The sequence below is a fragment of the Cygnus atratus genome, chromosome 4 (genome assembly GCF_013377495.2).
Source record: "Cygnus atratus isolate AKBS03 ecotype Queensland, Australia chromosome 4, CAtr_DNAZoo_HiC_assembly, whole genome shotgun sequence".
Lineage (NCBI taxonomy): Eukaryota > Metazoa > Chordata > Aves > Anseriformes > Anatidae > Cygnus > Cygnus atratus.
In genome coordinates this window covers 45,170,607-45,195,967 of record NC_066365.1, presented here as the reverse complement: position 1 = coordinate 45,195,967, position 25,361 = coordinate 45,170,607, and the positions used below count along the sequence as shown (strand labels likewise).

General features: G+C 52.3%; 1 protein-coding gene across 1 annotated transcript; it reads left to right on the top strand.

Annotated features, from left to right (window-relative positions):
- Positions 1 to 1,197: 1,197 nt before the first annotated feature.
- On the top strand, positions 1,198 to 25,048 carry SCD5 (stearoyl-CoA desaturase 5). The gene is made up of 6 exons (XM_035553453.2): positions 1,198 to 1,313; positions 5,644 to 6,077; positions 16,314 to 16,444; positions 19,853 to 20,058; positions 22,667 to 22,899; positions 23,357 to 25,048. The coding sequence occupies exons 1-6, from the start codon at positions 1,198 to 1,200 to the stop codon at positions 23,545 to 23,547; spliced, it is 1,311 nt and encodes a 436-aa protein (XP_035409346.2). The 3' UTR covers positions 23,548 to 25,048.
- Positions 25,049 to 25,361: the final 313 nt, after the last annotated feature.

Genomic DNA, 25,361 nt, shown 5'->3' with positions numbered 1-25,361 from the left:
CTGAGATGTTTACATTTCAAGGATTCTGAACGCATCTGCATGCATTTTTCAAAGGCTAAGAGCAGAAATAATGCTGAGTGGCTTAAGCCACCTGTACAGTGAGGTAGATATTCCCCATTTAACCAAGATGCCAATTGTTTCTTGCAGTCCCCTGCAAGTTTGCACCGCAAGTACGTGCTGTGCTGGGAAACTGCAGCCAAGCTTCTGCTGGCCAGCAACAAGAGCGGTGGGGTGGGTGTTGCAGCTCAGTTGGAGCTGGATTTAAGTTTTAAACATTTCAAACAAGTGTGCCATGTCTAGGAAGAACAGTTGGAGGAAGGGATTGTCCAGTTTGGAAGAAAAAAAAAATTAACAGGACTTGGCCTGTGCAAAACTGCTTCTCATGAAAAATACCTAGAGTCTGTGTCTGTGGAAATCAGATTTAGCAGTGAAGATCGCAAGAAATATTACAAATAATGCAATTCACAGACAATTTCTGTGACTTTAAACTGATAATGAGTTATAGATTTGTCAGGGACAACAGTTCCGTTCCTCTCACAAAATTGAGCTTAATCTTATTTCCTTTCTGGTATTTGCTGACCTCATAAACTCTTATAATTGGGAACATAAAGCATTGAACTGGACTCCCTTTGTTACAGGAGTTTAAAAAGCCATAGGACTAATTTTCTTCTCATTAATCTAGGTTATAGGTTTCTTAGCACCGTTACAGGTAGTTTGTGTTCTGCTCTTGGCATTCAGAAGGGCTTGAAGGTACCCTGCTTAATTTATTCATGCACTTAATAAATCTGGCCGCAGCAGGCGGCCAGAATCAATCCGATCCTGCAACTTTCTGGTGCAGGATCTCGGCTGCTGAGGGGACTGGTGCACTGAGCTTCAGCATCAACAAGTGTCCCTCGGAGGAAAATGGCCAGAGGATTGCTGACCCCTGCACCTCAGTTCGAGGTTTAAAAGAGCCAGGCTCCTCCCAGACCTCTTAGGCTGTCCTGTTTGGTTGATAGGGTAAATCGAGGAGCAAATTTTTGAAAAGAATAAATCCAAAGGGAGGTGGGAATAAAAAAACCTCAGTGTGGCGCAAACCAGCTATGCTGGGCAGTGCTGATACTTCTGTGATGAACTGTTCTGTAGGGAAAGGGAAGCAAAATGGGATCTGGGCAGCTTGGAAAGCTGCTGCCTGGAAATGGCTGGCAGAGAGGGAGCATGGGCTTGGTGGGGTGGGTACTGAAGGGACTGGTGGAGGTGCTGGGGCCTCGGGCTGCTCACACAAGGTCTCTCCAAGTGCCTTCAGGAGCAAACTCGGACAAGAAGGAGCAAAGGTAAGCGGCACTGGGGCAGGGCATACAGACAGCGTACCATTTCTACAGGAGGCTGCCTGCTTCATACACAAACAGCTGGTGGAGAGACTGATGGCACCGGTGGCAAAAGTGGGATGCACTCAGGTAGATAACGTGTGGCTGTGGGCTTAGAAACACACAGCACAAGCACTGCGGTAAATCGGAGGGTTATTGCTTGGGAATTGGAGCAGGAGGACCCGAGAGGACCAGCTGGGACCAGCGTGGTACGATGCGGCCTTGTAGAAGACAAGCTATGGCTAACGGTATTGCACAAAACCTCTCGGACTTCCATCTGTGGGAAAGAGGATGCCAAGTGACAGAGGCTCAGCAAGGCACGCGGCTTGGGGACTGAGGAGTTAGTTTAAAGGAAAGAGGCTAAATAAACATTGCTTGTTCACCTGGTGAATGAGAAGCAGCAGAGCATGAGGTAACCTGAAAATGCAGAGGGCTACAAACACAGAGGCTGACTGGAAGCCAGCGACAAGTAAGAAGACTTAGAAGTAGTGGGAAGAAATGGGCTGTGAGCTGCCGGAAGTAAAGCTGGGCCATCCTCTCAAGCTCACGGCTAGAAAGCTGCACTGCCCCTTACAACACAGGAGTGGATGCAAAAATCTGCTGCTTCTCTTCCGAGAGCAGCTGAGATGAACAGTAGTTGTCCATCAGTTACGCTGCCGTCTGTTTTACCTTCAGGGAATGCCAAGCAATTTGCCACCCGTCTGATATCACAAATGCAAATGGCCAGCTTGGTTTACAGAAGGCAATGAAGCTCTGCCAATTTACACTGGTAGCAGAATTTGGCCCCAAATAGCCCAACTTTCATTTTACCAAGTGAGAACAGATTTATACTGTGGCATTAACACCGATCGGGCTACTTGTGGTTGCTGCGAGTAAAACTAAAAAGAGACAGAAGGAAAATCTAAGCATGTAATCTGCAGGGGTGTTTGTTGTCTGGCGGCCTCTGACAGCAGGCAGTACCTCACTGCCACAGGTATCGCCATCCCCACAAAACCCTTGGCAGGAGATTTTGCAGTAAGGGCAGCGTTAGCGGAGTTTTCTCCCACTGCTGAAGCCAACGGACTGGGAGCTCGGGGGGTGGTACAAGGGTGCGTGCTGGCCCTGGGCAGAACACACAAGTAACGGAGCAAAACCCTTTTTCTGCCTGTAGACCTCTGTAATGGATTTATCTTGTTTTGGCTGGCAGGAGCCCAAGGTCAGCATTAGGCGTGAATGCTGGGGATTGTCTTTTAATCTCTGCAGCACTTGCAGCCCGTGCAGTGTTTACATCAGACTTGTTCTGTGTTGTGCCTTTCAGATCACATCGTTCCCCAACATACAGATTGGGAATGTGGATTTGCAGAAGGGAGCATATGCCAGGCTGCCTGGGCTACTGAGCGAGAAGGAAAGGGGGGCCCCACTGCCGTAGCTGTTTCCCCCAGCACCCAGGAGGTGAGGGAGCACCTTTTGGAGGGCAGCTTGCCTGTGGCCAGGGCCAAACAGGCTGCTGCGGCCGGCTGGCTGCTCCTCCCTCCCCTGCAGGGGCTGCTGGGGCCGCGCTGAGTCGCTCAGCCTTGAATGAGAGCCGAGGGCACCTGGCGAGTACTCTGAGGAACCTACACCGATAGCAGGAAGAGTTTCAATGTGAGGCAGGGAGGTGCAGCACTAAGCCCCTGGCCTTGCCTCGCTGCGTGGCAGGTCAGGTGTTCCATGGGCTCTCTGGGGGTCCTGCAGGTCAGAGGTCTGTCCCCGCATGGGCAGGCAGGAGACAGGGACATGTTTAATGCGAGCCCCACTCAGCAGAGGCGAACCTGATTACAATTCCCATGAGCTTCAGAGACGGAAGTGTGTCTCATTCCAAGCATTTCTCCAGGAGTGCCCCAGGACAGCAGCGACGGACGACCTTGCCCCTAGGTCTGCGACTGCCCTGTACTGTATGAAGCAGGCTTCTCAGGAACCTGCTGCCCTGTGGCACTGGAAGCATTTCAATATGTACATAGTGAACATATATTTCTCATCCCTCCGATGTCCTAGGCTTTGTTTCCTACTCTACCACTTAAGCCCTTAATTTGAAAAATGCTTTGTGGACACTGCTTAATTTTTCACAACAAGAGAGAAGGAAAAAAAAAATGAGGTCAATCTTGTCAATGTTTTAAATAGCAGAAATGTGCTGGTAGCAGGCAGCAGTAGCATTAAAATGACACTCACGGTGTCCCCACAAATCATCTGCCAACTTTCATTGTTGCTGTCCTCTTTCTTCTTTCCAGGCGGAGAATTCTAGAAGAATGTTTAAAATATATCAGAAACAATCTGGGGCTTAATTATATGCTCTCTGCTGATTCAGTTGCCTCAGGAGGTGTAGTTAGTAATTAATTAGCACAGCATGCTCATGTGCTTCATACCAGTATCGCTCACCAGGGTCCGTGTCCCTAGCCTTCGCCCCACAGGAGCCCATGGCTCAGGAAAGCCACTTTCACGGGCTTTCTGTGGGGACCCACAGTGACTCCATCACCAGGACAGGCACCCGCACGCTGCCATGGGGCCCAACACAACACACGGGGGTTTCTCTTGCTGGGGAGGCTGGAGGAGGATATGTGCACAGGGGCAGGAGGTGCCTGTGCTAACAGAGAGGGGCCAGCGTCTTGCTCAGGTCAGCAAGGCACCATTCAGCAGAAAGTCCGGCTGGGTTGCCAGCAAATGCAAGATGCCCAAAGGAGGGGAACGCTCTAACATGTCCCTCTGAACACTGGCCTCAGTTCTCATTTCCAGCGTGTGTGCAGCCACCACATATTTTCCAGTAGGTGCAGCTGACAAAAACAGGCAATTCATATCACAAATTTCTGAATCACACTCAGGCTACTTTGTTTTGTTTTGTGTTTTGTATTTCTTTTGCTTTTGAAAATATGAACCCTGGGGCATTTACAAAGAAAATCCCATTTCATGTGTGTTGCTTTGCTTGCAGCTATTTGGTTTTCTTCTTTAGGTGCTTCTGGCTCACAGAGATGACAGTCAGATTTGCAAAGTCTTTTCTTTGCATCTCCTGCTGTGAGCCACAGCTTAGCCTGGCAGTGCAGGTCTCTGTCTGCTCCACATGGCCCTAATGTCATGACCAAGGCAGCCTGGTAACTTTTTAAAAGCCAGGGGCTCCCAAATTGTACTGCCGCTCACAGTCACCACAGTGAGAAGGGGCTGACACCAAAGCTCTGCTGCTTGAGTGGTGATTTCTGGGATCAGGGGAGCAGTGACATGCTCCACTCACACATCATAAGTAGTTTCCTGGTGTGTTTGCCTCTTGCCAGGGTGGCAGGACTGTTTGTGGTTGTTAGTTGCTGGCCTTCAGGAGCCACTATTCATCTGTGCAAATGTGGAAGACCGACATCCATCCCGAGCCCACATAAGCTGGGTCAGGGCGAATGCTTTCACCTGGGTTCTTAGAGCTGTGCTCCCTGCATGCTGTACTCCCTTGCTGCCTGGTAGCGCTCCCGTTGTGCTCGCCCTGAGTCTGACCTTCCTCCATTAAACACTGATGGCACTGTACCCATCTGCATATGGCATGGGCAGGACACTCTTGGAAGCCTGAGGGTCTCCTGCTGCACCACGGCAGCCAGCACGTAGAGGCTCTTTCTGCTCCCAGCTGCCAAGAGATGGAAAAATCATTGAACGGCTCAGTCCTCCCTCCCGCCTGCCCCCAACCCGAGTCCTGAAAGGATGTCACATCTCCTCTCACCCTCACTACCCACAGCCTGATAAATGTCACCACCCTGCGGGCTTGTGCCCCCTCACAACACCCTGCCCCTCAGCGCGGCCCCTCCTGGGGCTGTTAATTATACCAGTGGCCGTTAGGACCCCAAGGGGCAGGCGTTGGAGCCCTGAGCGGAGGGAGCCTGTTGGGACTCCCAGGGGCAGCCATTGGGACCACCGTGAGGGGTGGCTGCTGGGACCCCGAGGGGCAGCTGTTGGCACCCTGAGGGGAGCCCGCTCGGACCACCCTGAGGGGCAGCCACTGGGCCCCTGATGGGCAGCTGTTGGAGCTCCATGTGGAGACTGTTGGGACCTTCAGGGGTGACCACTGAAGCCCTGAGGGAAGCCCATTGGGACCACCCTGAGGGGCAGCTCTTGGGACCCTCAGGGGCGGCTGTTGGAGCCCTGAGGGGAGCCCGCTGAAACCACCCTGAGGGGCAGCCGTTGGAGCCCCAGGGGGAGACCGTTGGGACCCCCGAGGAGCAGCCGTCGGGAGCCTCAGGGGCACGCGCTGGGACCACCCTGAGGGGAGCCCGCTGCACCCTCAGCGGCGGCCGTCGGGGTCTCTCCCCCTCAGCGCCGCGCCGGGCGGCGGCCATTGGCTGTCGCTATGCGGGGCCGGCTGCCGACTCCTCCCGCCGCCCGCCCGCCCGCCCCCCGCCGCGCGGTGCGGGAGAGCCGCGGAGCAGGGGCAGGAGGAGCAGGAGCAGGAGAAGCAGGAGGAGGAGGAGAAGAAGCAGGGGGGGGAGGAGGAGGAGGAGGAGGCGGCGGCGGCGAGGAGCGGAGCGGAGCGGAGCGGCCGCCCCGAGGCGCCCCTCGGCCGCGCTGCGCGGTCTCCGCCGCCGCCGCCGCCGCCCCCCCCGTGTCGCTGGGAGCGCGGCGGCGAGATGGCGGCGGGCGGCGGGCAGGCCATCGTGTGGCGCAACGTGGTGCTCATGGGGCTGCTGCACCTGGGCGCCGTCTACGCGCTCAGCCTGGTGCCGAGGGCGCAGCTCCTCACCCTGCTCTGGGGTGAGTCCGGCTGCCGGGGGCGGGGGGCGCCGGGGGCCGGGGGCTGCGCGGCGGGGCCCCCCCCCCGGCCGCTTTTGTTCCGCCTTTGTCGGCCGAAAGCCGGCGCGGCTCGGCTGGGGGGGGCGGCAGCGCCGGCCTCGGCAGAGGTGGGGGGCGTGAGGGGCCGGGGGAGTCGGCGCCGACCCGGGGAGAGGGGCTCTGCGGGCAGCAGGCGGCGGGAGGCGACCACCGGCAGAAGCCGACAGCCGCAGGGATCGGGGATGCGCTGCCTGCTTGAAGGATTCCCGATTTTTTTTATTTTTTTTTTTTCCGTGGGTCCGGCTCCTGCCGTTCTGCGCTCCCCGCGGTAAAGCCTGAGGAACTGACGGAGCGGGTCTGTTGCGCCTGGAGATGAAGGCGGCCGTCAGTTACCAGCCGTGCACAAGTTTTCAGCCGGGGAACCATTCCTGGGTCTGTGGAGGGGAGCTGCCTTCCGGGCTAGCCCCCCGTTTCACACCAGCCCCAAACCTTCAGGCGCACACGCTCTGAGGAGGGTTTTAGGGCCATCGTGTCCCCCCCTGCCTTCCGTCCCCCTCCCCGTCACAGCTGGCCTCGGCTGTGGCAGGGGGACCGGCAGAGCCCGGCCGAGCTGCGTGGCTTGGGCGCGTCACCTGCGCGCTGGTTTCAACCCTTTTTGTTCCCCCCAGTGTGTGGCAGGTGGGCTTTCTCTTACCCTTGTGGCCTTTCTGAGAAAATGCGTTGAAGTCTTCTCTGATACTGCTCAGTCTTAATTATGAAGCTCCTAAAGGCAGGAGCCGCAGGGTTCTGCCAGCTGGGAGCCGCAGGGTTCTGACCAGCTTCAGCCCTCCATCCTTCAAGGTATTTTTTTTTCTGGTTGACTTTGCAGAGATGCTAAATAATAAACAGATCTCGACGACTTTGCAACTTAATCCCTTTCTCTCTCCCGTTTCTCGATGCTGTTATTTTTAACAGCCACCCAACAGCAGACTGAAAAGTTTTTACAGGAGCTGGCTGGGCAGTTTCACAGGGGCCCTTCAGCAGGGAGCAAGCATGCTGAGTCCAGCCATCCGGAGCGGTGGGCGAAGTAAAATACAGCACCTCCTGCAGAATATCTACGGCTAAAGTGTGTGCCATCGCGCTGGAGGCAGGGGTAGACAACAGCAGCGTTGTTGTTGCTCAGGTTAATGAACTTGGCCTCATTGGTGCGTGGCAGGATGCGGGCAGCAGTCGGTGGCTCACCAGCGCCTGCCTGGCTTCTTATTTTTCCTCCCCGGGGACGTCTGTAGCTCAGGAAGCACTCAGCTGGGCTGGACTGGGTGCTGCCAGCACAACACAGGGCACACTTTTCCCTTAGCGAACCCACTTGGTTGTCCCTGATGCACCAGCACCACTGTGCCACCTCAAAAACAGCTGTACTAGCCAAAGTGCATGTTCAGCAGGACCCATTTCCACTGGTAATTTATTGACACTTGTCCAGCCATACATAATAGACAACGGAAAAAAAGCTAGCAAGAGAAGGCTTGGCTGGGTGTTTGCTCAGGATTATCTGTGCTCCTCTGTTCCCGTTGCTTCCTGCACAAGCACGTGGAGGCAGGCGTTACAGCTCATCGAACCCCACGCCCAGCTGGGGCTGCAGACGGGATCCCCACTAGCTCTGTGTAATACCGCCATGCTGCCTGGAGAGCACTGGGAATTGGGTTATCTCTCAAGGGATGCATGCTTACACCGCTTAAAACACTGGCTTTTGGGTTTCCTGCTGCCTCCTTGGAACTAGTGCTGCACCTTGGATACGACCCCTGCTCTGCCAGCCCCTTCCTGTCCTTCGCTGCAGTTCCTGGGGCCCCCAGGGGTGTGTTCAGCCGTCGGTGTGGTTTCAGCAGCACTTGCTGGGCACTATCATGTGTGTTTATGGACATGAACTTGTGCGGAGGGGTCCACAGTGCGTGTGGCAGGTCGCATCCCTTCCATAAGCTTGGAACGGGCCATTAAGTGACCAGCCGGCGCTCCCGGTCAAATGCCCAGCCAGTGCTTGGGTTAGTTAAACAGCACAAAAAGTCCCTTTGACATCCTGCAGCAGGGAAAGTTATGGCCTCGTGCCCACGCGGGAGGGGAGGTTTGCCACTGTTTTTCGTGTCGTTCAGGACATCCCATCACGCGGGGGCTGAAAGCCAGTGGGCCCCGGGGGTCAGCGTGGTGCCTGCAGGGCTCTGCCATCATCACCTCCTCCTCCTCAGCCCTTCTGGTAGGCGACCCGCGCGGGGAGGCACATGTTGCTGCTGTGCCCTGCAGATGCAAGTTTTATTGGTCTTCCGAGGTTCAGAAGCCGTGTGTGCTCTTGAGTGCCATCTGCTGGCTCGTCGGGTGTGAACCGGTTTTGGTTGGTAGCGCTTCTGTGCACGGTGTGCTCACGCGGAGAGGCTCCCCTTGTGCTAGAAGCTCCGCACGGATGGTTGGAAATAGAAATGCCGGCTCCAGAGGAGTTGCACTCTGTACCTCCGAGATCTCTCTGGAAGCAGGACATGGAGATGCTGTCTGCGTTTCAGGCGTGGATTGGAGGCGCTTGATTTAAACTTCTGCTGTCTCTCCTGCTGCCGCTCTGCCAGGGGCACCCTGGGGGTTCTGCGGTGGTTATACTCGGGCAATTTCTTGCAGGCAAGATTTTGGGTCAGCAAACAGGTAGTGACTGCTTTTCTCTTAAAATTCTGTGAGGAGGTATCCAAGGCTGCCTTGGTAGGAGGGATTTACTGAGCGAAACAACCTTTCCTCGCCTTCATCTTTCCTCACCTTCATCACCGCCCTGCTCCAAGGTGCGCTGCTGCAGGACATGTTCCTGCCGCTCAGATGTTTTCCCTTCCCCAACATTCGCTCCTCGCCTGCTCTGACTGTTGCTGGAGGTGATTGCTTACAGTCTTACCTGTGAACTTCCCCAGCTTCAGCTTTAAGTGTGTTTGTTTCCTGTCTGGATCTCGCCCCCCTGCACTGTTGATTCCTTTTTGTTTCCTTCTGTTTTGTGTGCTGCGTGTCACATATGCACCGTGAACGTGGTAAAGGACTGGAGAAAGCATCTTGTGCCTGTGTGCATGCTGCGTGGGCCCTCCGTCATTTCGCTCTCAGCAGGAGCGTTTCGGGCGCTCCAAACACGTTCTTGCAGCTGGGCAGAATATGCAGGGCAGTGAGCGATGGAGCTGCTCGTGGGCAGAGCCTGACGTGCCACCAGGCAGAGCGGCACCAGCCACGCAGACTGGCTTGTCTGGGCTTCCTGCGGTTGCTTTCATGGAGGGAGAAGCACTGCTCACTCCTCTGGGCTCACCCAGCAGAACTTAGTATGCATCCTCATCACTGCCGCTGCGCCTTCCCTCCCTGCAATTACGGTTGCGCTTGTAATTAGCACTGATGTTGTAACTGAAGCCAAGCAATTTCTTGTCCTGTAGGGACTGTCAGAACAGTCTGAACAAGGCAGAAACCTGATGTGGGCTGCTGTGGCTACCTGGCAGGGCTCTGAGCCCTCTCTTTGTGGAGGAGAACTGTGTTTTTCCAAGAGGAGGAGGGGCTGGCGGTAGGGCAGTGACTGTAAATGCAAAGGGCTGAGCTTGAGTTTTGGGACAGGCCATAGCGGGAGATGAACCGCTGAATCTTCCCAGCCTGCAGTTGCTTGGTCAGAAAGACTTCCAGAGTGCTGGAAATGGGAAACAGACACCTGCTGGGTCACAGCACCAATTGGCAACGGCAGCACGCCTTACGAAAACACCAGAAACACCTTATTATTCTAGGGGATGGAGGGTGTATGAAGGGTTTTTGCATTTTATTGGATTTCGGTAGCGGCCAGCGCCATCAGGTTGTAACTTCTTTCCAGAGCTCACCATGCTGTTGGTGTGGAAAATGCTCCCCTAGTCCTGAACCGAAGCACGTAGTCATGGTGGTGTCTGCAGGCCGTCGGCTCCCTGCTGCCGTCGGCTGTGCTGCTGCCATAAGCAGGCATCGCTGCCAGCTGCTCGCAGGAGCCGTGGAGTCCTTCGCCTTTGGTGCAGAGGGGGAGGCTGGCGTCCTCTGCCCCTGGTTCCTCAGGGCAGAGCTGCATGCCAAAGGCCAGTCTCCGGAGCCCTCTGCTACTGGCTGGAGTACGCACTTCCTTTCCTTCCATGTTTGAGGAAGAAGAGAAGATCAATGCTAGCTCTTCGTCAGTGTTTCTAGAGTACTTGCAGGCCAGCGGAGCCCTTGCCAGCCTGCGGATTGAGGACAGCAGTGAGGTCACTGGGGGAGAAGTGAAATCTGCCGATGGTTTTGTGATGACGCAGGATCCAGCTGAGCCGAGAGAGGCTACACAGAAGCATCACAAATTTCAGGGAAATCAGAAATCAAAGCATCTCCCAGCCTTCTCTTTTGATCTAAAAATACATAGAAACTGTTCGGCGTCTTAAGGCAATCTTCAGTTCCTGGTGAGTTCAGGGAATCTGTGTGTGCTTCCTAGGGGAATTATAGCGTTCTCTGGAATACTTGCTGTCATCCGCACTTTCCACTGCTCTCTTGGCTTTATTTATGTCACTTTGGCCGCAGCTGTCAATGTGAACGTTTCTGCTATTCCAACCGGAATAAAGCCTTCTGTATACTCAGCCAAAAGGGCTGGCTCTGGGGAGCGTTCCTGAAAATGCGTACGCAGGCACGTGCATCCAGACGGAGGCAAACTGGGTGTCTTGGGCTGGCGATGGTGGGGCCAAGAGGGCGTGACAGACATCTTCTTCTGGAGCTCCTCCACCCTGCCACTGCCAAACTCACCTGCTTCGCAGCTCCAAACTGCCTCCCCTCTTCCTTTTGATGCGTTTCATCTTCTCTTTTTCTCTCTTGGTTCAATTTAGAGCAGCTCAGAGAATGTGCAAATCTAATTTTAGATGAACCCGCTCCTGGCCTGAGATTTCACACGTTTGCTCTTCACACGAATGCGCGGCTCCCCTGAGAGCTGGCGTGCACTTCCCAGCAGGCGGCTCGGGGAATTGGTGCTTTTTAATTCTCGGCTGCTGGTTTGAGTCCAGCCCACGGTGCTTTTGATGCCAGCCTTTGACAGCTGGCAGGGCTCAGCGAACAGCCGATGGCCTTTTCGCTCCGTCTGTACGCAGAGACCCCGGGCCACGGCAACTTAACGCTTCTTGGCGGGGACCGCGGTGGGAAGCTTTCCCCCCTTAGTAATTGCATTTCCAGGTCAGGACACCAGCCTTCCTCAGAGGGTGACGTGCATTAAGTGCTGTGTTACTGCTCCTCGTGTCTCCCTGCTGCAGAGGCAGAGTTCTCCAGGGCTGTCTGGAGAACTGATCCTCAAACCCAGACCTAATAATACAGCGTGTTGGCCTGGCCCTGACAGCAGACACAGCGTTTGAAACACAAATATCCCAAAACTTAGCATCATCTAATGGCGGCGCAACAAACTCTGGTGGTACCAGACTGCGTGATGTGAGTTTACTGGTTGTGTTTGTGGACTGAGCCCTGGTGTTGAGGCAGGGGTGTTTTTGCCCCGCTGTCTGTGTGAGCCGTTAAGTGGTGGCTCTGGGTGACTGCTGAAGTGGATGGCAGCGGGAGCTGGATAACCCCAGTGTGAGCTAGGAACGTCCATGTACTTTCCCTCATTTGGGCAGTAGTTGTGCATTAGTCCAAAACCTGCCCGTGAACAACAGCAGAAACCCACAAGTGAGGAACAGAAGGCGGATGGAGGATATGCAGATGTGATGTAATTTTTAGAAAGGGAAAAAATCCTAACCGTAAGGTACAGAACTGTTACATATTTATAGCGATCAGTCAGCTTTGCAACGCTCACCCTGTGCTTGAGCAACTTGCTGTTTGTATTTCTCATGCAGTTCTCGTAGCCTGATGGAAGACCTTGACTTTTATGCAGTCGATTCTTAAAATTCCCTTGCAAGCAGTTTTGCTCTGGCTCAATAAGCTGAGGTGAATGTCAGCGTGTAAATTCGCAAATGTTGCGTGTCCATCCCTGTTAGTTTTAACCCTCACGTTGCAATTGACGCTAACAAGTCAGGCTGTGGTACCCCTCCGCACACAGCTCTCCAGCCCCCGCAGCAGGCGGGATGAAAACGGCCCGCGCTGAGATGCAAACGTCTTGCCAGGCTTGCTCATGCAGGTTTCCCCAAGGCTTTCCCACAGAAGGCATATTTCCACCAAACGGCATCATGTCACGAGAGGGCTTTGTTGTGCAGCGGCACGGGGAGGCCGGGGCAGCGCTCAGCGGTCCGACAAGTGTTGCTGCCCCATGGGAGCTGTCGCCGAGCCTTGTCCTGCATGCTGCAGCCCATTTCTGTATCGACAGCAGCACCGCTGTGGACACGCTATTGATTGTTGTCTCCCAACTACTATTTTTATATCTGCTGCCGTGTCCCTCAGAGATGATTGCAATTTGCTCCGTGCAACTGGGTTATGTGTGACATTGGCGGTGTGTGGATGGTTGCTCTCTGATGTGGTGCCTTCTTGAAATCTGTGTCTGAGAAGGATGGCCAGCCATTTCACCCCTTTCAGCAGCCAGCGTTGTCTGTTCAGACGTGCAGAGTTCACCCAGTGCCCCTTGGATTTCTTGTTTAGGTTCATTTGCTGTTTTTTTTTTTAACCAGGTAAGGGTCCAAAGCCCTCAGTAATCCTCTGGATTCGCTACCCATAGATACGTGTCCCATCTCCAGTGTGCTTTGGGAAAGAAAACACATTCAAATTGTGATGTTAATCACACAACAGACTTGGAATTCTCAGGGGGAGAGATTTGCTCCTATTTAAGCCACCACTTAGAGCAGAGGGTGGTTTTCTGATGCCTCTGGAGGTGCCACAAACTGTGGCAATATCCCCAGTCTTCCTAGAGGTTGGCCCCTCAGATGCACAGATTTTCAGAGGGGTTTGCTGCTTGATGTAACACAGGTTTTCTGGAAATCTGGCCACGGGAATGATGAGCTGTTCTGAGAAAGCTGACCCAAATGCTTTACACTGCTGGTTTCCCATCCCATCCATTTTTAAACAATTTGCCTGGTGTAGTTTGCTGTGCTTCTCCCTGACTGTGAGATGATACCCCTGCGCCTGCTGTTCTACATCCCATTGATGTCTCGCTGCCCTACCGTGTGGCAAGCTCAGAATATTTTATGTGCCGGTGGTGATCATCCTTGCAGGTGTCTGCTTCCCCAAGCATCTCATCCTCACTGCAGATCCCTGTCTGTGCTTGTGGCCCCAGAGCTTCATCGCTTTGCTTTTTTCTATCCAGGCAGATTCTTTTTTCGAGCCTTTTCTGCATGGATCCTTTTGTGTTTCTTAGCTCTCTCACTGCTGCTCCGAATTTAGCATCCTCTGCAGTTGTAATTAATATGCTGTTTGCCTTTGTTTCAGGTCATTAATAAGCATGTTGAATAAAAATCTTCTGCCTATTGATTCTGGCGCGTTCCCATAAATAGCATCTGTGCAGAGGCACCGCGTACTTGGAGCCTAGCAACCTGCCGGCTCCCTGTGCTCACAGTGCTTGAACCTCCGCTCCCTCTTCATCTCCTGTCCTCTCCTCGGCTTCTCTCCTTTGTCCCATCATACGGCTCACCCACTGCTTGTTATCCTTCCCCTCTTCCGAAGCGTTGTGTATCCACTGCGGTGCACGAGCTCACGGCTGGAAGTGCTCCTGCCGGACCTCCTGCGTGATGGATGAGAAAGGCGATAATAAACCGTGCTGGCCACTCCTTGGCATTGATACAGCAGGGATTAGTGGCCAAGTGACTTTCTCGGGCACCCTAATTCCTGCCAGAACCACAGCAATCTGGTCTCACTGTTCGGTGCGTTTGTCCAACAGGATTTGCGTCTGCTCTGGTCACTGAACTCCTGAGGTGGGTTTTTTGTTATTTTTTTTCCTGGGGACGCTTCAGCCCTTGGGATTTATTTTAGGAAAATTCCTGCTGTTGCGATTCTTCCCCTGCAAAGCCAAAGAAGAGGCATGCTGCGTGGGTACGAAGCCCAGCCATTCCAGCTTCCCTTTGTGCTACGGAAGGCCCAGCAAGCTATTCTTTTTGGCGATACCTCTGTCTCCACTAAAGGTAGGCTAGAAAATGGGATTCACAAGGAGGATGCTCTTGAAACACCAAGTCCCCTGAAAAGAAGAGACAGGTGAAGACAGGGGATTTCAGTCCCTAGGACTAGCATGAGGTTAACAAGCGAAAAACCCACAGACAATATGTTCTTCTGATGATTCAGGACTATAGCCTTAATATTTCTGTGTTGCCTGGATAATGTCAGTATTCAGTGTGTCACAGATCTCTTCCCACAATTGCAGTCATCTGAGCAATTTGAAGGGCTCTATTTTGTGATGTTCCTGCCACATCGTTGCTTCACCAGCCCGACCCGGCTCAGTATCACATACAGAAAATGACAGGATGGGTTTCCCTGCATTGCGTAAGACAAGTCTGTGTCCTTGCCGTGACGGGGCACGTGTCAGAGCAGCGAGAGGAAACCGGAGTGCAAGGTAGTTGTGGTGTCCGCGTCGTTACTGATCTGAGCGTTGTCAAGCAAAAAGTGGAAATACCACGCAGGGAGCGTGTGTGTTTTTCAGTGCCTTTGGGTACCTCCCTTCGGGAAGCAGGCACGAGTCTGGATTTGGCAACAGACTTCAGCGCCACGCTGGCCTGCACAGCTGAACCTTTTCTGGGAGTAGCGCGAACGCTGCAGCCTGCTGGGAAGGGAAATACCTCCTCAGAGACGGAATCGAAAGCAGGTTTTAAGAGACGTTTCATCTTTACTAGGATCTTTCCAACTCCTTTTGTGTGTTGAATTTGTGAGAAAGGCTCTGGTGTGCTGTGCGGGAGATGAATCCTGGACATGTACATAACGTGAGGCAGCCTGGGTAAAGCTGTTTCTAAGGATCCACCAGCAGCGTGGGTAAGGTCCGTTTACTTCTTCAGTCTGCAGGGGTGACAATCGGCATCAAATACGGGTGCCATTTTTTGTACCAAGTGCCTTCTGACTGTATTTTGTCTTCAACACTGTAAGTACAAGCAGTATGAGTTGGGAGTGGATCGAGGGACACAGTAGGCACCCACCTGTGTGGAGATTTTAATTTTCGTTTTGCACAGATAGCTGTTTTACATTAAGTACTGGAAAAAGCTGACTGAAGATTCCTTTCTTTCCACTGTCCGCCTGTCAGGGTTGCCTGCTGCTGTGCAGATGGACACAGGTAACCCCCCCCCCCCTTTCACAGACAGGGTTTCCCCTTTTTGTTCCAGGAACTCTACTTACGTATTTGAATTAGACACATTTTGGTTAAAGCAGCATGTGTGTTTCAGGTGGCAGGCTGCCCTGGCCAAACAGCACGTCACCTTACACCATGCAAACTCATTTCAGGTCACAGTGTGAGAAATCAATGCTTCTTTTGGAAGGAGACATAAGAGTCTACTATCATGGCAGCTGGGCAGCCTAACTGGGAGTAGCTGAAGTGGTCCAGTTCATTTGTGATTTGTATAATACTTCAAGGTGAGCTTGGTCAGCTGGAGCTGTGGGACAGGAAGGGGAGATGCAGCGCTGCTGCCTTCATCGTTGGTGGCGGCGTTATTTTCAGCACGGGGCGCACTGCAGCATGCATGTGCCGTGGCAGTGTCGAGCCCGCAGCCGGTGTGGTGCAGAAGGAACAGAGCTGCTGAAAAAATGCTCAACACAAGTTTCCTTGGCCAACTTGGTAATTACGGAAAGGCAGTTCCAGAAGCTGAGGGAGGCAGTGAATGCTGGTCTTCCTGCTGCGTTTATATGACCGACTGGAGCTCCTGATGATGGGAAAAGTTTTTATTGTGGAAACTCTGACATGGCTTGCAATTGTGGGGGCGGGAGGTGATGCTCCTCAGTTAGCTGGCAGATGGGACTTGAGCAAAGACCTGTCTGGAGGAGGCTGGCAGTGTCCCGTTTGGAGAGCTGTCGCTGCTCTTCTGAGACGAGTGAAGAACCCTCGCTCCCCTGTACTTGGCGAAGGCACACTGTGTGTAAATGCATCGCGGCATGGTGCTTCCATGCTGCCAAACTCCGCTGAGCATCACACCAGAGAAGCGGGAAGGGGTGGAAGGGGAAATGCCGCATCCCAGGGCTGCTGGGGAGAGCTGGGCTGAGATCCTCCCCTCGTCTCCTGAGCGTCCCTGCAGGCGTGGACAAGCAGGGGCAAGGAGCAGCATTACAGCAAAGAATGCAATACTAAGGACAGCTGGCCCCTGGCACACCTTTCCTTTTCTTTTTGTCTTTCAGCCTATTTCTGTTTCCTGGTGACAGCCCTGGGTGTGACGGCTGGTGCGCATCGCTTGTGGAGCCACCGTTCCTACAAAGCCAAGCTGCCCCTGCGGATCTTTCTGGCTGCAGCTAACTCCATGGCTTTCCAGGTGGGATAGTGGTTGCCTGTCCTGATTCTTGGCCTCCTGGTAGCTTTACCAGGGATCCCTTCAGCTTAGAGACATCAAAAGCAATATATATGTATATATCAGCAAAAAGACGTTTGCTGATGACACACGGTGTTGGCTTAGGGGATGCAGAGCCCCTCGCACTGCACACACAATACTTAATAGACAGTCCAGGAGCAACAGTTATTGAAGGACCAAGTCGAATGTGCCCAGATCAGGGTCTCAGCAGCTTCTCTTACCCAGGCCAGGCCCCTTGCATTAGAGGACAATGTAGAAACTTGTGTAAGGGACGACCTCATGCAAATATGTCTGCATAATCAGATCTCTTTGTCCAGCCAGGCAGCTGGAGTTTTTCACGTGCCCAGAAAGGGGAGCGGGCATCCTTTCACACAGTCTTAATTTATCTCTTGTTTGATGCCGCTTTTTTTGGCAGTAGAATGTAAATACATTTGCAAAGAAGTGTGTTACTAGCTTTGTACTTCCTGATAGGCAATATCAGACTTCAAAATCTTTTTGTAACGTTCAGCTGGTGGTAGGAGGTAGCCCAGAACCAGGATTTCCATGGTGTGAATGTAGTTGCTCCTTTGGCTGTTCAAAACAGATATATGCATCTGTGTTAGCATTACACTATCTAGCTCAGCTGCCGTAACCTGTTGTGGCACTGCATACCAAGTTTTTACCTTTTTCCCTCCGATATGTTTGGATGATTTCATGTACCTCAACAGAGGATGAAGGGAGTTCCTTTACCCGCCTCCATACTGCTCTTTTATCATCTTTGATTTATCTTCTTCCTAAGGTGCAGGGTATTAATCCCATTGGTCCCTTTACACCTTACAAAGAGCACAACGCTTTTGTTTGAATATGGGGATATGTCCCATTTGACTCTAACCCCCCGTTTATTCTGAGCCGTATTCCAGCCACTTCGTGCTGCTCTGCTCCTTGCAGAGCTTTACAAACCCTTTGCTCAGTGTGTTAAACAAGCGTCTGGAGTTTTGAAGAACCCCCTGGTACTGTACTCCTGTTTTACAGCAGATCTTATCTTTCATGAGTAATTCCAATGAATGTGCCAAGCTGGATTGCAGTGAGCCTGAACGCTGCAGCGGCATGGCCTTCTGCTCCCCTGGATTTGGCTCTTGGCTCTGTTGGCCTCATCATTGCTTTTGGCTGAGGACATGGTACGGTTCCGAGGCAGTAAGTACTTCAAGGTGGCTTCAAGCTACCTGTGTGCCCTTCATATCAGAAGGAAAGTGGAAGGCCGAGTCACCTGTTCTCAGTTTGAAGTAGTCTGAAGCCCGTTCTCGTTACCGTGACACCAATTGCCTGGCCAAGCCTGCTGGCACCACCACAAACAGGCAGCGAGCCAGTTTTCTCGTCCGTCTCCCTCCTGTTGGCTTTGGGAGGAAGTGGTAGCATTGGAGCAGCCCTGGAGGCTGCCTTCTCGAAGGGCAGGGGCAGCATCTCAGCTGGGACATGGTGGTTTCTCCCCAGCTAAGAGTCGTTGCACCGTCCCTCCTGGCTGTCCCTGTGAAACAAGAGAGCACCTGTCCACAGCTACAGGGGCTGTTTGCGATTTCATGTGAGCGCATCGACGTTGTGATGCAGCCCAAGTGTGTCATCACGTTTGGGTCTGCAGATTTATTAAGGGGCCTGCTAACGAAACCTCATGTCCGTGTCACTGTCACAGCATGATGCTGTCGTGCTGCTTCAGAGGGGGTTTCACTCCTGCGTTTACCTGAAACTTCATCGAGAGTGACACCTTCCTGAAAAATGGTTGCTATTAATGCGCTCGCAGTTACATGCGCGGCGCTCCAGTTATTGGTGTATTTATTGCCAACGGTTCCGGCCTCTGGCCTTTATTTGCTCTTAGCCCTTGTGGTTTTAATTACATGTGATTCGGTTGTTTCACAGCTTCCTTGCGCTTTCATCTGGGGAATCACATTTTTACCAGCCCTGCAGGTGTTTGCTGTGGTGTGAGAAGCCAAGTTAATTTCTCACAGTATCATTGCTTTGACCTGGTTACCTGCTGTGCCACAAATAATTTTATCAAGTGCTCTTACGACAAGCTGATCGATAATCTCATTGGAAATATCATTTCTGGTTAAGAAAGAGGACCTTTCCTAGGTGTGTGCTTCTCGCATAAGCCTAGTTGGTTTTAAACGCCTTGATCTTAGCATCTCCTAGTCCTCTGGATACCCCCCCTGAAGTATACATGTGCCACTTGAAGCAATGCAGTGGCTTTCATTCCCTTTCATTTCTCCGCAAGGGAAAAAATAAAATGGCAGCAAGGTGAAGATCTGCCCTTGCTCTCATTGAGGAGCTTGGTGGCTTCCTTCGGTTCACTTTGCTCAGCTCAATTCGCTTCCTTGGGCAGTGGGTTTCTGTTCCTCACCTGGCTCTTGTGGTCTCTTGCAGACAGCGCCTTTGCAATGCTGCCATCGAACTCTGATGCGTTTGAGCCGGGATATTCGGTTGTTATTTTCAGTTGTTCCTGGAGTTGTTCAGCAGCTCGGGTGGCCTTGGTGCTTTCTCTCAATGTTGGCAGCTGAGAGAATGAGCAGTGATTTCCATTATGCTTTCAGCATAGGGCTTGGGTCTCACAAAATACAAACATGCAGAGCTGTCGTTAGCCTGGGTTTGCTGTGTCCTGCAGTGCATCCTCTGCCTCGATGGCTGCCGCTCTGCGGTTCTTCGCAGACACCGCAAAGGGTTTCCTCAGTTCTGGGAGTGAAGCTGCTGTGGTTGGTGGTTGTGGGTGCTACTCCTGTTCCAACCCAAAGCCTTCTTTCTTTGGGTATCACTGTTTGGGTCCCTCCCTGCCTGCGCAAAGGTGGAAAAAACACAGAAAAGGGCACTCTGCTAAGCATTCTGTGGTTGAAGTTCACAGTGTTGTAGATCCAGGTATTAAATAGCTTTTTTTTTCTTTGTTTGATGCAACTGAATTCACAGATGAGTGTATGGCCAGAGTTTTCCAAGTGTCGCGCATGCTTACGATTCCCTGTGGTAGCAGCTGAGCACCACTGCAAAAGCATCCGGCTCAGCCCGATAGGCAGTGCATCCTGCAGAGCAAACTGGGAGGCTGAAATCCCTTCAGCTGAATAATTTCAGAAAGCCTCGCTCCAAATCTGATCTGGATCCGATGCTGATCTGGTGTTGTGGGTCTGAGGCTTTTATTCCAGCCTAGCTGTAAATGCAAGACTTGGCTTCCCAAAAAGTAGGCACGTTTCCTTTGACGTCTCAGTCTCGTACTCTCGTACATACCCCTGCAGACAGAGCAGTCATTTAAATGGGAGTTTTACTGTGAGAGACTCGTCCCTCCAAACTGGTTGCTGTTCCCATGCATGCAAGGAGCTGGGGCCTCTCTCCTCTCACCCCGCTGTGCTCTCTCTGCAGAATGACATCTACGAGTGGAGCCGAGACCACCGCGTGCACCACAAGTACTCGGAGACGGACGCAGACCCGCACAACGCCCGCCGTGGCTTCTTCTTCTCCCACATCGGCTGGCTGTTTGTGCGCAAGCACCGGGACGTCATCGAGAAGGGGAGAAAACTGGATTTCACTGACCTGTTGGACGACCCCGTTGTCAGGTTCCAAAGAAAGTAAGTGGGAGCGCCTGGCCATCGCGTGGCACAGGGTGGAGGGGTCCTGACCGCCTCATTGTGGCTTCTTCCTTGTTGCTGCCCGTCCTCTTTCTCCCCCAGGAGATCACTGCCACCCTGACGGCAGGCAGCAGGGCTGCTGTCCCTCTGCCTGCAGTTGTGGCTGTGCGCCTCCTGCTTGCGGCCTGTCTTGGCCAGCTGCGCTGCACAAGCAGCGTGCCCTGTCCTCATCCTTTTCCAGAAAGCCAAGGCTGGCTGTGAAAACAGCCACGGCAGAGGCTGCTGGGCTCTTGGCCTTCTCCTTTGATCAGTGGAGTAAAGGCTGTAGTCGCTACTTGCTGTAATGCAGAAGTGCACCTCTCATTCTGCAAACCCATCTTTGGCCAGCGCAGACCGAGTGCTTCCTCTCACAGGACTGTCATCCTGCACAGCATTAGTTATTGCCCCTGAGAATTAGCGCAGACCAGGTTCAGCTTGCTACATGCTCTGTGAGAGGTGGGAATTGAGCAGCGCGCTGTGTTCTCTGTGTGAGTAACTGCATAGTAGGTGGAAATGGAAGACGCTCCCTGACAGCAAGCGTTTGGTACAGGTGCTCTGCAGACCACATTCGCCTATTTGTGAGCGTTTTCTGGATGAGGGAAGCAGCTGGCCGAGTCCTGAAATCTGTCTCGCCTTTGCATTAGAGTAAGCTGTGCACAGGCAGAATGTTCCCTGCATTCGAGGAGCTGCAGGAGGGAGGAATTCGCTGCCCTCTGTTTTGTCATTTGTTGGCTCAGTCAGCAGTAGGTGTTTGCAAAGGCTCCCTTGCGGTTTGCTGCAGCACCTCTTGGCTGTGTTGTTACCTTTACCAAGACAACAGCAGCCCACGAGAAGCAGGCTCTGCTGCCTTGGTTGTGCTGCAAACGTTGCGTAGCGATGGTGGCAGTTTTGTGCAGGGAAGTTGTGTTTCAGCAAATGCCAGGGCTCGGGATTTGAATGCAGGGCTTCCTTTCCCTTAGAAGAAAAATTCAGGTTCCTCCTTTTATGAGGCTGAAGTGGTCTTTTTGACAGCACAGAAAAAACAGCGGGTGGTCTGTTGGCAGCTGCAGGCTCTTAGGGGTGCCTGGGTGCCGGGTTTGCAGCCAGCGCTGAACTTCCCCAGGACTTCAGGTGCTGGTCTTGAGGTTTTTGCTCCGGGAGTGGGCCTCAGCTGTTGAGCCCCAGCGTTACCTGCTGCTTCAGGGTTTGTGGCTCTCTTTGCATTTTGAATTGTAAACTGGTGTCATGCAACAGCAGAGAGTTGAAAATTTCCCTGCTGCTGTGTGGCTCCTTCCCCTGCAGTACCCAGTTCATCCTCTGGAAGCCCAGGCAAGAGTTGGCAGTGTTCATGCTGGCAGAGCTGGGGCACGCTCCGTTGCATGCACAGTCTCTCTCTTTTTATCCCCATCAAAGCCTTCCATTTAGTCCTCCCAGCTGCGGGCAGCACTCCATGAAGGCACATACATTCCTCGCTGACTACTGAGAGCCCTGACAGCTGCACAAAGGCAGAGACTAAAAAGCAGCCCTGGCCCCTGCCACATCAACTGCTTTTGGCGGAAGAGGTGACTTTTCTGATGCCGAGCCAGTGGCACACTGGCCTGGCTGCCGACGAGGAACTCGGCTTTGTGTTCCTCCTTGACAAAGGCTGTTGCAGCTGCGAACTGCCGAGGCGTCTGCCTTCCGAGGCTGGGGAGAGCGGGGTGGCAGGGTGGCAGGACAGCCTCTCAGAAGTGAAAAGCCGAGTGCTGGCTTGCTAGTAGCAGGTTGCTTCCAGGAAGCGTTTCTGGGTATTGCTTGGAAACATCCACAGTGTGAATGATGCTGAAAGGTAACAATAGGGACCACTAGCAACTTTTTTCCCTAACGCTGCTTCTGACACATTAACATAGTTTCTCTTGTAAAACAAACAAACAAATAAAACAAACATCTCAAGCTCCAGAGAACTGGATACAGCAACGGTCTACTGAGACATCATTTCAGTTAGACATGCAAGAATGTTCTTGTGGGTCAAGCTTTTTCCTCCATTTTTGGAGTGGGTCCTGAATTAGCAGCAGTTCTTTTTCTGCCATCTTTCCATAGCATCCTAATAGTCATAGCTGTTCCTTACCTGGCACTTTTCCCTTACACATCTCCTGGCGCTTTTCAGTGCAGGTGAGTACTCGTGTCACTGCTTTAGAGAGGACAAGAATGGCAGCAGCTGTCCCTCCTAGCTCTTGGTAGTTGCCTGTGGCGCTGAGCACTAGCAAGGCTTGGCACGAGAAGGATGCCTGCCCTCAGTACATACCACTCAGTAGATGTGGATGTCTTGGGTTCAGATTGTTCCAGCCTGGCCAGGATTACCACAGCAGACAAATGCTCTGAAGACACTGGCGCCTTGCTTGGAGCAGTCCCATTCAAAGCAGTCTCTCCAGGGCTCCTTGGCTCTGTTCAAGTTCTTCTGCAAAACAGCCACGAGTGCGGAGCTCAGAGAGGTTATGGGGCTGGCCCAGGTTATGCCAGGGGTTTCTGTCGGACCCATGCCTCATGATATCCCCTCGCTCCCCTGCCATCGTCCCCACCAAGGTAATGGTGTCTTTTTGTTTCCCCGCAGGTATTACAAGAGCTCGGTCGTGCTGATGTGCTTTGTGATCCCCACCTTTGTGCCGTGGTACCTGTGGGGTGAGAGTCTGTGGAACGCCTACTTCCTTGCCTCCATCCTCCGGTACACCATCTCCCTCAACGTCACCTGGCTGGTCAACAGCGCCGCGCACATGTACGGCAACCGCCCGTACGACAAGTACATCAACCCCAGGCAGAACACCTTTGTCACTCTGGGAGCCATTGGTAGGTGCTGTAGCCCCCCACAGAGATCTGCAAACTCAGAGCAAAATCTCGTCCTGCTGCAGCCTGGTTGGGGTTTGTGGGCACCTGCAGCTGGTCACTGCTTTGAGCCAGGGCTTGGAGGAGGCTGCACATCCTCAAGGAAGTCTTCCCCTGTTCTACCGAAGAATGCTCTGCTTCTTGTTTGGTTGTCAGTATCCCTTCTTGAAGCAGTTCTCCTTTTCATCTCTGAGTGTTTGGGATGGGAAATGCCCCTTCCTGCCAGGGAGGGAAAGTCAAAAGCTCTAAAATGGAGGCGGTCAGGGGTCTTTCCCATAGATCTCCCGTAGCCAGGGATGCAGCATAACCTGCACGGGGTCAGGACTTTGAAAACAGGGCTTGGGATGTCCCACCCCAGCAGGGTCCTGAATTCATCAGTGTGCTGGCCACACGGTCTTGTAACTCCCTCTCTGTTTCCCAGGTGAGGGTTTCCACAACTACCACCACACCTTCCCCTTCGACTACTCCGCCAGTGAGCTGGGCCTGAAGTTCAACCCCACCACCTGGTTCATTGACTTCATGTTTTGGTTGGGGTTGGTCACCGACCGGAAACAGGCTCCGAAGGAGATGATCCAGGCGCGCAAGGAAAGGACTGGAGATGGCAGTGCTTGAAGAGCAGCGCTTCTCCCTGCGGCAGCGCTGGTGTGCGTGTGTGGGCACCCCCTGCTTGCACGCGCTGGTTGGAGTTCTTTTCCTCTGGTTTAAAATTAGTTTTTTCAGTTGAGCCGAATTTATTCCACGGGTTCGGCCGCAGCTTTTTTGTCTTTATTAGTTGTTTTATGTCCAAACTTCAGACTATTAAGTGTAAAAATGTTCTATATTATTTAATATTAGAGTTAAAACAGGAGAGAGATTTGATTTTAGTCACTGTAGTTCATGTCTGAAATACATTGTAATTTGCTTGTTCGTGGTAAATGTGGCAGGTTGGAGGGACTAACTATCCTTTTAAAGTGCAGTGAGGGGAGAATTTGTTTCTACTCTTAATCAGATATTCTTTTGAGACACGATTCTTGGAGAGGCCGGGGCAGGGCCCAGTGTGCTGTGTCAGCTACAAACTGACGGCAAGGACCAGTAACAGCACCATGGAAAACAGGATGTCCAAGGCGAGTAATCGGCCGAAGATCAGTTTGACGTTAGTTTGAAAATCTGCTTTCTTCTTTTTGTTAGCCCTGTTAGCCAGACCAACGCGCTGCTGTCTTTGCTAAATACGAAAACCATTTATTGCTGAGCAGGCTTTTGTGTTGAAGATTAGTCTCTATACAGGCCAAAATACAAACTGATGCTATGTTGAGATGATTCCTTTGTTGTCGCATATACATTGTAATTTGTAATGGTACAGAGCTCAACAATGTCTTAAGCCAAATAAAGCTTTGGTTTCGATGTTCGGAGACCTGAGTTATATTCTAATCAGTCATGGCCATTGATGCATGCATATTTTAGCTACTTTTGCACAAGAGGCCTCTTAATTTCTTTTTCTGCCTTTGACTAGCAGGTCTTTGAAAACCGACCTTGATCGAAGTCAGTCTCTACTAATGTTTCAGCTGCATGCAACATCCATTGGTTTCTGAGCAAAATATAAAGACAGTTATGTAGCTTCTGAATTTAACATTTAACAGTTGCCTTGATTAAAAAGGAAAAAAAAGCAAAAAAAAAAAAAGCAAAAAAAAAAAAAAAGCATGTGGAATGGGACGTAGAGCCCTTTGTGTTAGATGTTAGCCAGTGCAGGAGAGAGGCTTTGTACTGTCAGCACTGGAGCACTTTCGAAGATAGAGGGCATGATTTTCATTTATAAAGCAGGTCACCGCCTTGTCCCTCGCAGAGGGAGTGCTCACTTCGGGGCCACTCAGCCGCATGCCCCGGGCAAGGCAGTGATCTCGAGCTAAGTGAGACTCGGGCCCTGATATTTTCAGGAAAGATGTAGAATTAAAAAACAAAGCCACGCAATTTAAAATCAATTCTTTTTTTCTTGTTTCTTGTTTTCCAAATGATGCCATATAATATTAAAGAGTTGTCTTTATTCTGTATTTCATCCAGCAGGTGTTTTAACAGTGTTACTTTGCCATTAATGTTGTGTAAACTCTTGAGTGATTTACAATAAACAGTTATGATTAGACGGGCTGCTGTGCTTTGTTCGGAAATGTCTCCAGAAACGAACGGCTTCGTGCAGCATACGTCAGAAGCACAGCAGTGTTTCACTTGGCATTTCCGGGTATTCTCTGGGTGCAGCGTTTCCAAAGTACCTGCCCCCTCCATGTTTGTGCATTCCTTCGCGGGGGAAAGAGGGCTGTTAGCACACAGAAGGGCCCCACGAGACTGGATTGCTTTTGGCTCAGTTGCCACGCTGATAAGGAGGGGAACAGAAATTTAAAGCTGTCTTAAGCTTGAAAGGAGACCATGGTAAGTTCTCACGTGTGAAAATCCCAGTG